The sequence below is a fragment of the Choloepus didactylus genome, chromosome 19, assembly GCF_015220235.1.
Source record: "Choloepus didactylus isolate mChoDid1 chromosome 19, mChoDid1.pri, whole genome shotgun sequence".
Taxonomy (NCBI): Eukaryota; Metazoa; Chordata; class Mammalia; order Pilosa; family Megalonychidae; genus Choloepus; species Choloepus didactylus.
Genome location: NC_051325.1, coordinates 65,653,011 through 65,665,580, shown reverse-complemented (window position 1 = coordinate 65,665,580; position 12,570 = coordinate 65,653,011). Strand labels below are relative to the sequence as shown.

General features: G+C 66.6%; 2 protein-coding genes across 2 annotated transcripts; one reads left to right on the top strand and one right to left on the bottom strand.

Moving 5' to 3' along the window:
* Window positions 1-1,129: 1,129 nt before the first annotated feature.
* EEF1A2 (eukaryotic translation elongation factor 1 alpha 2) lies at window positions 1,130-11,613 on the top strand. Its single transcript, XM_037811777.1, has 8 exons — window positions 1,130-1,285; window positions 2,513-2,691; window positions 4,052-4,231; window positions 4,811-5,107; window positions 6,282-6,432; window positions 8,202-8,458; window positions 9,021-9,255; window positions 9,898-11,613. The coding sequence occupies exons 2-8, from the start codon at window positions 2,548-2,550 to the stop codon at window positions 10,023-10,025; spliced, it is 1,392 nt and encodes a 463-aa protein (XP_037667705.1). The 5' UTR covers window positions 1,130-1,285; window positions 2,513-2,547; the 3' UTR covers window positions 10,026-11,613.
* Window positions 1,200-2,341, bottom strand: LOC119515340 (translation initiation factor IF-2-like). The gene is made up of 4 exons (XM_037811183.1): window positions 2,315-2,341; window positions 2,132-2,250; window positions 2,021-2,072; window positions 1,200-1,535 (listed from the first exon to the last, which is right to left on the bottom strand). The coding sequence occupies exons 1-4, from the start codon at window positions 2,339-2,341 to the stop codon at window positions 1,200-1,202; spliced, it is 534 nt and encodes a 177-aa protein (XP_037667111.1).
* Window positions 11,614-12,570: the final 957 nt, after the last annotated feature.

The window sequence follows — 12,570 nt, the reverse complement described above, 5'->3', positions numbered from 1 at the left end:
GTCTCACCCAACACCCAGTGCCACATTCCCCCCACGAAGCCTGTCTACTCAGGACCCCCAGTGTCCCCACCGGAGCAGACCCCACCCACCCTGGCCCCACACTGGGCCTCGGTGCCGGCTGGCTCCTGGCTCCCCTCTGCCCCCTCCACAAGGCAGGAGTCCCCACGGAGCCTGGTGGTGCTCACCCCAGCTTCTAGGAGACCCCAGCTGTCCTTTCCTTTGTGACGGTGGGTCTTTGACAACTTCCTCCTGAGCGTCCATTGCCCATCAGAGGGCAGCGTGGAGCAGCCCTGGGGTCAGCCAGCATGCAGCCCACCATGGCCCACCAGACTGTCCCGAGGGCAAGCCCTAGGGATCATCTCTTCTACTGGCCTCAGGCACCCCCACCAGGCCACACTCTGACCATGGGCACCCCCTGTCCAGGACGTTGCATGCTTGTCCCTGGGCACTGAGCCAATGCTGCCCGGGCCATCCTCTGGGTGCCGGCTGTGCTCACCCAGCCAGGGCTGGGGACAGCAGGGGGCCAAAGGCTCCTGGCCCTGGGCTCACTTTGGGATCTATTTGCCAACATGGCCCATGCTGTTTCTGGGACCCCCACCCTGTGTGCATCCAGGGCTCCCCCTCCGGATATCGGTGTTTTGGGGGGAACCATCAAGGGCCCATAATTCATCCAGAGCAGATCCTGCACTGGCAGGGATTAAGGGTGGAAAAGAGCCTCTGGGTGGGCTACAGCGAGGGGTGCGCCCGGAGGGCCGCAACACGACTGTGGGGCAGGGGCTGGAATCAGGCTGATCACCCAGTGCAGGGCCAGGGCTGCTCCCCAGCACCCCACCCCACCCCCTGGACCCCGGCAGCCTCACTCTGGGGATTCCTTCCCCTGCAGGGTGGCCCTGGCTCCAGAACCCTGGATGCTTTCGCCTCCTCTCTCTGACTGGGTATCTGAGCATCCTGCTCTCTCTCCCTCCTCCCCCCATCCTCCCCCTCCTCTCCCTCCTCCCCCCTTCCCCCTCCTCCAGCCCCGCCTCTGCCTGTTTGTCTGCCCGTCCGTCTCCCTCCCGGTGCCTTTGTAGCTCGCCGCCTGCTGCGGCCCCTCGCCCCTCCCCGGGCGCCCCTCGCCGTGGTCCTCGGCCCCGCCCCCGGCCCCGCCCCCGGTGCCGCAGTGCCGTGCTGCAGGGGCGCGGTGCATTGCGCCCGCGCCGTCAATAGGTGGACCCCCTCCCTCCCGGAGAGATAAAACCGCCGGCGCCGGCGCGGCCAGTCCCTCTGGCTGGTACCTCGGCTCCGGGTAAGGACGCGCCACCTCCTGGTCCCCGCCCTCGCCCCCCGCTTTCCGCCGGGCTCCGCTCCAGGGGACGCGTCCTTGGGCCAACGGGGCCTCGGCCGCCCTCCTGCGCCTCCTGCGCCCCGGCTCGGCGGCGACCCCGCGAGGGCCGGCGTGGTGGGTGGGGGGCTTGTTTACTCCGCGGCGGCGGCGCCGGGCGACCCCCTGGGCTGCGCGATCTCCCGGTCGCGGTGACCTTGGGGCCCGCTGAAGCCTGCAGGGATTGGGCCAGGGTCGCCAGTGCTGCGGGCAGGGGCGGCGGTCGAGGGCTCTGGAGAGGGAGCCTCACCCACACCCCGGGACGCCCCCCATCCTGGCATCTTTCCCTCCTGGGCTGTCTGGGCGGCTCCCGGTCTCTGGTGGGGGCGGGGGCTGTGATGGGGGTGGGGGCGCAGTCCCGGCCTCCGGCTCTCCGGGGCCCCCTCCCCCCACCAGGCACCTGCCGAGCTGGACTTCTGGAGGCTGTTCCCCTCCTCTGGCCGGATTAGGGACCCCCACTTCCCAGCCCTGCTGTCTGCGCCTTCCCAGACCCAGGGAGGCCCGAGCGTTTCTGGGCCGTCGTGTGGGCACCCGATCGTCCCCGCTGGCGCTTAGGCCCAGCCTGCCCCCCCCCTGCCGCCGGGTGCCTGACAGCCACGCAGGGATGGAGACGAAGATGGCGCCGTCCCTGTTTGAGGAGGAGGAGTGGGGAGAACTGACCGTCTTCCCGGTGGCAGCGGGCAGAGCTGGGGACCAGTGTCCCTGGCCCAGGCTGTGGCGGGGGGAGGGGGACAGGCGGCGAGGACGGGCAGCGAGCGCCGCTGAGGTGACTCATCGTCCAGGCCCTGGGGAGACAGCCGCCGGGCGGGGGACGGCCGCGAGGGTGGGGGGAGGCGGCCGTGGGGCTCCCCAGCCCGGGGTTTCTTAGCAAGGCCGGGTCTCTTTGAACCCTGATGCCCAGATGTTTACAGCCAAAGTGGGGGGTGTTGGTAGTGCACAGCCCGGGCTCCCTACCTTGCTCTCCCCTCCCCCACCAAGCATGGGGCTTGGCCCCAGCCTCGGTAGGGGGGGTGAGGCCTGTGATCAGGGACTGAGCCCCCGCAGGGGCCAGGGCAGCCTCTTGGCAGGGTCCCCCCTGAGGCTCCCCATCACCTGCCTCTCCCAACGGGCGCCACAGACTCCAGGCTCAGAGCCCTCCTTGCCCCTTGCCAGAGCACTCCAGGTCGTGCCAGCCCCCCCCCGGCAGAATGGGCAAAGAGAAGACCCATATCAACATCGTGGTCATCGGGCACGTGGACTCGGGCAAGTCCACCACCACAGGCCACCTCATCTACAAATGCGGGGGCATCGACAGGAGAACCATTGAGAAGTTCGAGAAGGAGGCGGCTGAGGTGAGCGGGCTGGCTGTCCGCGTGGCACGACTCGGTTTACTTCCTCCGGGGCCGCAGGGCCCAGAGGCTTGGGGTGGGGGTGGCGTCCCCGAGGCTCCAGATGGACAACTGCACGAGGGGCCTTGGGAGCGGGGGGTGGCCTCCCGCAGATGCCCTTGGGGGAGAGGGGCGTGGAGCTGTCCGGCTGGCGTCCCAGCGGAGAGGTGGCCTGGGCGGTGGCATTCCTGCCCCACCCACTGTGGACAGCTGGGCCCTGGGACTCTGGCCTGGGCCCAGTGCTGGAGGGGCTCGAGCCTTATCCCACCACCCCTGGGTTTTGGGCTCCTGCAAGCCCAGGGCCTGGGGCTGGAGGTGGTGCTGCCCTTCCTTGTCCCAGAGCTGGGCCAGGGCGCGGGCTGCTATTAATAGCTGGGTGATGGGCAGCTGGCCCACCAGCTCCATTCTCGGCAGGACCTGGAGGCTTCTCCAGGGCAGCAGTGTTGGACTGGGTGCTGGTGGCCCTTCTGGGCATGGCCGAGACCCCTGGGTGGAGGTTGGCACTGCCCTCTGCCCCTCCCCCAACCCCTGAGCTCTGGAGGGGCTGCTGGCCTGGGCCGGCCCTGCCTGGGGATGGGGCCCTCTGAGCCACATCCCTGGCCCAGGAGCTGCGTCACTCCTTCCCTGCGGGGCTGGCGCTTGGGGAGGGAGGGGGTGTTTGCGGGGAGTCTGATTCTGGTCCCTGCTGGGCCGGTGGATTTCTGGGCTGGATAGAGCCCTCCCCAGGCATCTCCCCTGCTGGGCAGTGACCTCGCTGTGCCCCCCCTCACCCTGGCCCCTGGCAGTGGGGGTCCCTTTCCAGGAGCCGCTGCCCCGGAGGTGTCAGCTCGGGTGTCTGCTGAGGGCAGAGCCCCCGCCTTGCCTGAATGGGTGGCTGAGCCAGGGGAGGGGGCGCCTGGGCACTCCTCGGAGCCTCCCCCGGCCAGGCCGGGCCCTAGAAAGAGCTGGAAAGCCTCCCGCAGGCGACCGCATTCGCATCTTTGCTTTGCTTTTCTACAGAGCAGAGGGGCAATTGGACAGCCAAAAATCTCAGGCGTTATTGGCCTCTGGTTGACTAGTGCAGGGATATTGGGGTCCTTAGCTTCAGGAAAGGGGGCCCCCCTCCAGAAGAGGGCTTAGTGCTCCCGGGCAGCTCCCCCCAGAGCCGGCAGGTGAGCAAAGCGGCTTCTGCTGAGGGACCCTGCAGGGCCGGGGTCAGGGCTGGGGTCTGGCCCGTGAGGGGGGTGTCCTGCAGAGGTCCCAGGGCCACCCCTCATTCCCAGGGTGGGGGCAGCACCCTGGGGTCTCTGGGCTGAGCCCATGCCCTGCTGCCGCCCTCCTCCAGATGGGGAAGGGCTCCTTCAAGTACGCCTGGGTGCTGGACAAGCTGAAGGCCGAGCGGGAGCGCGGCATCACCATCGACATCTCGCTGTGGAAGTTCGAGACCACCAAGTACTACATCACCATCATCGATGCCCCCGGCCACCGCGACTTCATCAAGAACATGATCACCGGCACGTCGCAGGTGGGCAGGGTGCGGTGGAGCCGGGCCGTGGCCACTGCGGGGGTGCTGGGTCTCCGCTGTCCCTCGCGAGGGACGTGCATCCTCCCCCTTCCACACTGAGCTCAGGGTCAGCCCCTCCACCGGTGCAGAGCCCCCCAAGACCTGAGTGCAGGCCCCGGTGTGCCAGTCAGGCAGGGGTGCCCACGTGGGCTTAGGACACAGGCACCCAGACATGTCGGGGGCACACCAGGCAGAGCAGACGGGAGTGGACAGACAGGTGCCGAGGCTGGGGTGGGGGGGGCGGGTCAGCACGACAGAAAGGTGCACTGCCCCGTCCTGGACAGACGCCAACGCCGATGCAGACGGCAGGACAAAACATCAGCCTCGTCCTCGTCCCTGAGCTGTCCTGCCTCCAAGCTGCTTTTGCACCTGTGGCTGTCCTCTGTCCTCGTGCCGCCCCAGCCGGACCCGCGCAGCCGGCAGATGGGGGAGGGAGGCCGAGCCCCGGGCCCAGGCCGTGGGGGTGGAGCCGGGTGCGTGCCCCCAGGGCGGCGGTGCCCACCTCCAGCCTGGCTGGCGCTCGCCCCTGATCTGCGGCAGGCGGACTGCGCGGTGCTGATCGTGGCCGCGGGTGTGGGCGAGTTCGAGGCGGGCATCTCCAAGAACGGGCAAACCCGGGAGCACGCGCTGCTGGCCTACACGCTGGGCGTGAAGCAGCTCATCGTGGGCGTCAACAAGATGGACTCCACCGAGCCGCCCTACAGCGAGAAGCGCTACGACGAGATCGTCAAGGAGGTCAGCGCCTACATCAAGAAGATCGGCTACAACCCGGCCACCGTGCCCTTCGTGCCCATCTCCGGCTGGCACGGTGACAACATGCTGGAGCCCTCGCCCAACGTGAGTGCCCGGCGGGGGTCGGCTGGGGGCAGGGCTGGGGGGAGCCGGGGCCTCCTGAGTGTCCTTTCCCCGTAGGGCCCCCGGGGGAGCCGGGCGTCGGGCCTCCTGCTCAGCTCCCCTGAGGCTGGCAGAGGCCCCGGGTGCCTTCTCTGAGCTGTTCCCCCAGCCTGATGCCTGGGGGGATGGCACCCCCAGCCCACATGCTCCTTCTCCGGGAGCCCCAGCCTCTGCCCAGCCCATTGTCCCGGCCCCGGCACCTCGTGCAGAGTCCGGGAGCAGGAATGGGCTCCGGGACATGCAGGTTTTCCCTGGTCCAGTGGGGAGGTCTGAGGCCAGCCCGGTCCCTGCTCCCCACTGGCTCTCGGCTGGCTCCCAGGGTCCCTGGTCTCCAGGAGGCACCTGCTTGAACTTGGGTGTCTTGGGGGCTGTACTTGAGCCGGGAACATGGAGGTAGGAGGATACAGGGTCCCCGGGAGTGACCTGGGATATGGCTGCCCCTTCTCCTCCCTGCCTGTGGCAGCTGGGCCCAGTGAGCTGTGGCGGGGGCAGGTGCGAGCTCCCTCTCAGGGGGAGCCCTCGTGGGGGGGCTGCCGAGCCTGGAGATGGGTGGGCGCAGTGGTGTGGCCAGAGCCTCCGGGGTCCACAGCCCAGCCATCGGCCACTCTGGCCTCTCCTGCCCCGGCTGCTCACCCAGGGACCCGCTGCTGGCGAGGGAGCTGGGGTGCCAGGGAGGAGGGCAGGGCTGGGGGCTCCCTGCTGGCCCAGTCCGGGAGCCCCAGGGGCATCCTCCTCCTTCCCTCTCCTTTGTCCCCCCCTCTTTCCAAGACAAGGTCTCTTTCCCCAGGTCCCTGAGGTGCACGTGTGAGCTGGGGCTGGGGGGGGCTGGCGGATGGAGCCATTCCCCAGCTCAGAGGATGGGAAGCAAAGCCGGGTGCACAGTCAGGCAGCAGCAGCGGGGGGCGGGGGCGGGGCAGGGCTGGGCCCCCACCGGGCCTGACCTCCTTCAGCCGGGGTCTCCGTCAGGCTGCTGCTCCTGACCTGAGAGTGACACCCACAGATCCCCAGGAGGCCAGGGCTGTGGGCTCCCCTCACCCAGGGTCAGTGCGCTGGGCTGTGGGGAGGGCGCCAGTGGTCTGCGTCTCTGCCATCAGGCATTCCTCCTTGTCCTGCCCAGATGCCGTGGTTCAAGGGCTGGAAAGTGGAACGCAAGGAAGGGAATGCCAGTGGCGTGTCCCTGCTCGAGGCCCTGGACACCATCTTGCCCCCCACACGTCCCACCGACAAGCCCCTGCGCCTGCCACTGCAGGACGTGTACAAGATTGGTGGTGAGTGAAGGCCCCTGTGCTCGCCGCCCCACAGCAGGCACCACCCCATCCATCGCCCCCCCACCGCCGGCTCTACCCCTTGGACCCTCAGCTGAGACCCTCAGCTCCTGACAAGGGTCTCCAGGGACTGGGTCATCTCTGCCTGACCTCACATGCTGCACTTTCTGGGGGCCACCCACCCCCTTCTATCCATCCCCCTATGCGTCTGTCCATCCATCCACTACCCACTTCTCCTTTAACCCACCCATCCATCCATCCATCCATCTGTCCATCCATCCATCCATCCATCCACCCACTACCCACCTATACTTCAACCCACCCACCCATCCGTCCATCCGTCTGTCCATCCATCCATCCATCCATCCACTACCCACCTGTCCTTCAACCCACCCACCCATGTGTCCTTCCACCTGCCCACCCATCTGTCTATCCATCTGTCCGTCCATCCATCCATCCATCCACTACCCACCTATCCTTCAACCCACCCACCCATCTGTCCATCCGTCTGTCCATCCATCCATCCATCCACTACCCACCTGTCCTTCAACCCACCCACTGATCTGTCTATCCATCTGTCCATCCATCCATCCATCCATCCATCCACTACCCACCCATCCTTCCACCCACCCACCCATGTGTCCTTCCACCTGCCCACCCATCCATCCATCCAGCTATCCATCCATCCACTACTCACCTGTCCATTCATCCATCTGTCCATCTATCCATCCAGCATTTACTAGGGTTTCTCTCCCTCCAAGTGAGAGCTCAATCCCGTGCTAGGAGCTGGTGCACAGGGTGAGTCATACATGCCCCCCATCACCCCCACACTGGGAGCACCCACTTCCATGGGGAGACTCAGTCCCACTCCCGGAATGAGAAATATTGTTCAAGATACGAAACATAACCTGTAAACAGGTGTGAGGTGCATATGGAGGGGCACCAATGGGGGTACTAGCCAGAGATGATGGGCCTGTGTGCAGGTGGGGTGCCACCCTTACCCCAGCTGAGGGGACAGCTGCCAGGCTCAGCCGTGGTTGTGCCACTATGTCTCCATCACCACTGAGGGCGGCAGGGCTGGCAACACTCCCTCCCCACCCTGGGGTAGACAAGATGCCCGCTCAGCAGAGGCACAACTGGGTGTGAGCAGATCCACACGAGGTGCCGGCAGCACGATGCCCCTTCAGTGACAGCGCCCCAAGGAGGCAGCTTCAGAGGTGGGCCCAGGGGCCCCTCTGTGGGCAGGGCCAGCCAGGGCCACGGCAGGAGCAGTCCCAGGGGCTCACAGGTGGAGGGGTCCATGACTCGCTCTGATGCTGCCATCTCAGGGCCACGAGGAGGGGACCCCACAGAGAGGAGGAACCCAGGGGGTGCCCCCAGAGAGGAGGGGCCCCTATAGAGAGGAGGGACCCAGGGGGGTTCCCACAGAGAGGAGGGACCTAGGAAGGGTCCCCACAGAGAAGAGAGGTCCTCACATGGGGGGGGTCCCCACAGTGTTCCCTCTGTGGGGTAATGCTGCCCCCGCCCCGCTATCCTTGCCCACTGTGCCTGGCCCTTCCCCTTCGACTTGTTTCTCTCTCTCCTGGTCTCTTCTTTGCCCTCCGTGTCCAGGGGATGCTTCCACTTGGGCCCGAGGCTCTGACCTGTCTGGGGGCTCCCCTCCCTCCCTCCCTCCACATGGCCACACTCCCAGCCCTGCCCAGAGGACCAGTTGGTGTCCAGCCTCCCCCGATTGCCCTGCCCATCCCTCACGGCCCCTCCTCTCGGCCCAGGCATCGGCACGGTGCCGGTGGGCCGCGTGGAGACGGGCATCCTGCGGCCGAGCATGGTGGTGACATTCGCGCCCGTGAACATCACGACGGAGGTGAAGTCAGTGGAGATGCACCACGAGGCCCTAAGCGAGGCCCTGCCCGGTGACAACGTCGGCTTCAACGTGAAGAATGTGTCCGTCAAGGACATCCGCCGGGGCAACGTGTGCGGGGACAGCAAGTCCGACCCGCCGCAGGAGGCCGCCCAGTTCACCTCCCAGGTGTGCGGGCTATGCGGGTGCCGGGGCCCCCAGGGCGGTAACGGTGTTGCCAGTGAGGTGCAGCTGCTGCTGTGCCTTGACACCCACCCAGCCTGGGCCTGGGGGACGCAGCCCCCTTCTGTGGGTGACCAGGCTCAGGTCCCCCGGCAGAAAGAGGAGAGGCTGGGCCAGGCCCAGGCCCCGTTGCCCCACGCGTCCATTGCGGTCCTGTGCCTGCTGTGGTGCTCGTGGGACCATCAGCCTTTGAGGCCCCACATTCTTCCTGAAAATAAAAAATTAGCATCATTGAGACATAATCGAGATGCAATAATTGAGGCGTAATCTTGTCAATGCCTGGTTAGTGCTGGGGGGCTGACAGCATAAGTACAACCTCCCACCCTTTCAAGCTGCTGTCAGTTGTTTATCTCCTTTGCTTTGCCGAATGCTTAGTGAGGCCCTCAGGGGCCGCGGTCCCAGGGGGGCTGCATCATCTGAGCATCCTCTGCAGTCAGCAGCTGGGGCCCTGGGAGGTGGACGCCCGGGACGGCCTTGGAGGTGCCTAACCTCTGTGTGTGGCTCTCAGGTCATCATCCTGAACCACCCTGGGCAGATCAGCGCCGGCTACTCGCCGGTCATCGACTGCCACACGGCACATATCGCTTGCAAGTTTGCCGAGCTGAAGGAGAAGATCGACCGGCGATCTGGCAAGAAGCTGGAGGACAACCCCAAGTCCCTGAAGTCAGGTGACGCAGCTATTGTGGAAATGGTTCCAGGAAAGCCCATGTGTGTGGAGAGCTTCTCCCAGTACCCACCTCTCGGTGAGTGGGGGTGGTTGAGGGAGGTGCCACTGGGCAGGTGCCACCTGGGGGACTAGCAGCTGGTCCCAGCAGGGCACAGGGCTACAGGTGGTGGCGGGGAGGTCCTGCACTATGATGTGCCTCTTCGTGAGCTCAGAGCTTAGCAGGAGACCCATGGGCTCCATGTCATTGAGTGCAGTGGCTGTGCCAGGCTGTGGTGGGCTGGGCTCCGCTCTGCAGATGAAAACCCCATAAGTGACTTGTCCAGGGTCCTCAGCAGCAGAATTAGGGTGACCGAGCTGGACCACCCAAAGTGGAAGCTCCCAGACCTCTATCGGAGGGCTGCCTCATGCTGGGTCGCTCCGCAGTTGCTAAAAGGGCGTCCCCTGCTCCATCATGTTCTTGGGACGTTTCCATATTTTGTCTCACCTAATCGTCCCATAACGCCTCGGGCTGAGTCCTGAGGGCTAATCATTCCCGCCGCACAAGGAGCCAAGAGCGTTGCAGAAATGAGGTCCCTCACCGCCCCACCTGGACGCAGGAACCGGGCGCGCGGCCCGCGCCGCCGGGGAGGATGCTGCGTGCGCCGAGTGCGCCTGCGCGCTGCATCCGGCGGGCGGCCCGTGGCCGTGGCCCCAGCCCCCTCCCCGCCCCTCCCCGCAGGCCGCTTCGCCGTGCGCGACATGCGGCAGACGGTGGCCGTGGGTGTCATCAAGAACGTGGAGAAGAAGAGCGGCGGGGCCGGCAAGGTCACCAAGTCGGCGCAGAAGGCGCAGAAGGCGGGCAAGTGAAGCGCGGGCGCCCGCGGCGCGGCCCCTCCCGGCGGCGCCGCGCCCCGCCCCCGGCCCCCCGCCCCGCCCCGCCCCCCGCGCGGCCCCGCCCCCCGCGCGCATGCCTGCACCTCCGCATGCCAGAGGCTCTCGGTCCGCGACTGGATGCTCGCCATCAAGGTCCAGTGGAAGTTCTTCAAGAGGAAAAGCGTCCCCCGCCGTCCCCAGGCTTCCGCGCCCCCGTCCGTGGCGCCCCGAGTCCGTTTTACCAATAAACTGCGCGGCCCCCAGCTCGCCTGAGCCTGCGTGTCCGTGGGGAGGGGGACGCCCCGCGGGGAGGGGGCTCTCCTTAGAACCCGCCGGTGCCACCCCTTCCCCCCCAGCGTGTGCAGGTGTCCCGCCCAGTATCCTGCGCCCCTGCCAGGTGACCAGGACAAGTGTCCTTCTGCCCACAGAGGCGGGGTGGTGGACAGCCCGCAAGTGTCCCTGCCCCCACTGGAGGCTTGGGCTGCCTGGGGTGGTTTTGGAGCAGCCCCATGGGGTATGCAGAGCAAGGAAGGAGGGCACCGAATGTTTTGGGGTCCAGGGGCCCTGGGGCGCTTCTTGGCCCAGGTCCCAGACCCCCATGTCTCCGGCAGCCCAGCTCCCCTGCGGCTGGAGGCCAAGCCTGGTCCATGTCCTGCCCCAGGGAGTGCCAAGCAAGGTGTGCAGGGGCGCTGGCCCCAGAAGCTGGGGGGCCAGCATTGTCCGTCAGTGGGGCTGGGGCCTCAGGGCTTCTCTGCGGTCCCGACATGTCTGGGCCAGGATTCCATCCTGGGACACGTCTCCACGAGGGACTGTCCACCCACCCCTTTCCCCGGCCCAGAGCCAGGCAGGCCCTGCTCCGTGCCCTTGTTGCTTGGTGGTGTCCTGTGGCTGCCGAGACGAAGCACCACGGACAGGGTGGCTTGAAGCCAAGCAAGCACGTTCGCCCTGTCCTGGAGGCTGGAAGTGTGAGGTCCATCTCCCTGGGCTGGGGTCGGGTGGGGGGAGGGCTGCGCTCTCCCCGCAGGCTGCCGAAGCTCCCGCCTCCTTCAGCCTCTGGTGGCCACCATCTCGTTGCACTGTAGCCGTGTCGCCCCCATATCTGCCTGTTTCCCACGGCCTCTCCCCCACCGCCTCCCTCAGAGAAAGACCCCTGGGTGGCATTTTGGCCCACACAGATGGCCCAGGGCAGTCTCTCCATCACAAGAGCTTTGGCCGAATCACAACTGCAAAGTTCTTTTTGCAACATGAGGTCACAGGTTCCAGGGCTGTGGACCTGCTGTTTTGGGGCTGATATTCCGGTGAGGATGGAACGGAAGCAGCCGGCTGGGAGAGAGGCCCCGTGGCCCACTGCCAGCTCGGAGAGCTGCTGGCGCCTTCCCCCAAACCCCAGAGTGTGGTGGGCCTTGGAACGCACATGAAGGGTGCATCGGCCGCGAGGAGGCGGCTGGTGTCTGGGGGCTCACCTCCCTGGGGGTATGCGGAAGGCTGGGTGGGTTTCCAAGGCAGGGTGGCCGGATTTAGCCAATAAAAGTACAGATTGTCCAGATAAATTTAAATTTCAAATAAACAAGAAATAACTTCGGTGTGAGCGTGTCCCGTGCAGTATTTGGGACACACTCACACTAAAACGGTATTTGTTGTTCAGCAATTCCAATCTGACGGGGCGCCCTGTGCTTCCCGACGGCCCCGCCTGGGTAACCCGGCCTCGCCTGCCCTGGGCCTCTCCGGCGCTTCACTGGTGGCCGAGGGACCCGTCCACCCCGGGGTGTTCTCCTTTTAGGCCTGGCCCAGTTAGAATCGGGATCAAACCAAAGCCATTCGTCAGCCTGCGATGGGAGCAAGAGTGAAAACGAGCCCCTGGCTGCAGCGAGGGGAGTCCACGGGAGGTCCTGAGGGGCTGCAGGGTCCCCTCTCCTCCTGGCCCCAGGCTGTGCACACGCTGGCCTCCCTGGGAATCGGGGTCAGCCGGGCACCGGGGGTGGGCCAAGGCCAGCGCACTGCCCGTCCTGCCCGTCCTGCCCCCGGCGTCTGTGTTCAGAGGCCGCCTTCACGCTGGGCACAGACGCTGCCAGGGTCACGGGCTCCCGGGGGAAGCGAGGACGGAGAATGTCGCCGTTCAGGAGGGCGGTGCCCTGAGGCTGGGCCCAGGTCCCCCTTGCACGGTGGGGAGACGAGGGTGGGTCCGGGAAGTGCCCCCCACCGGGTCTGACACCTGCTGTGCCCCTGGTGTCCATGCAGGGTGGAGTCAAAGGGGCGGCAGGGATCTGGGCCCAGGCCTCCCTGGGCCTGCTCGAGCTCCCGGCATCCATGGGGGCGTCGGCACCCCGAGCACCCTCAGGACCCCAGGACTTTCCCGTGGCTACCCAGGGATCCTGCGTCCAGCCCGCGGCCACAGCCCCCACGGGTTCCTGGTGTCGTCCACACCCCAGGTGGGCAGCACTCCTGGGAAGGAGGTGGAAGCTGAGCTGGCGGTGGGGGACCGGGTGGGGCTCCGGGTGGCTTCCCCACGACCCCCAGCAGCGGTTCCCAAGGCTTCAGG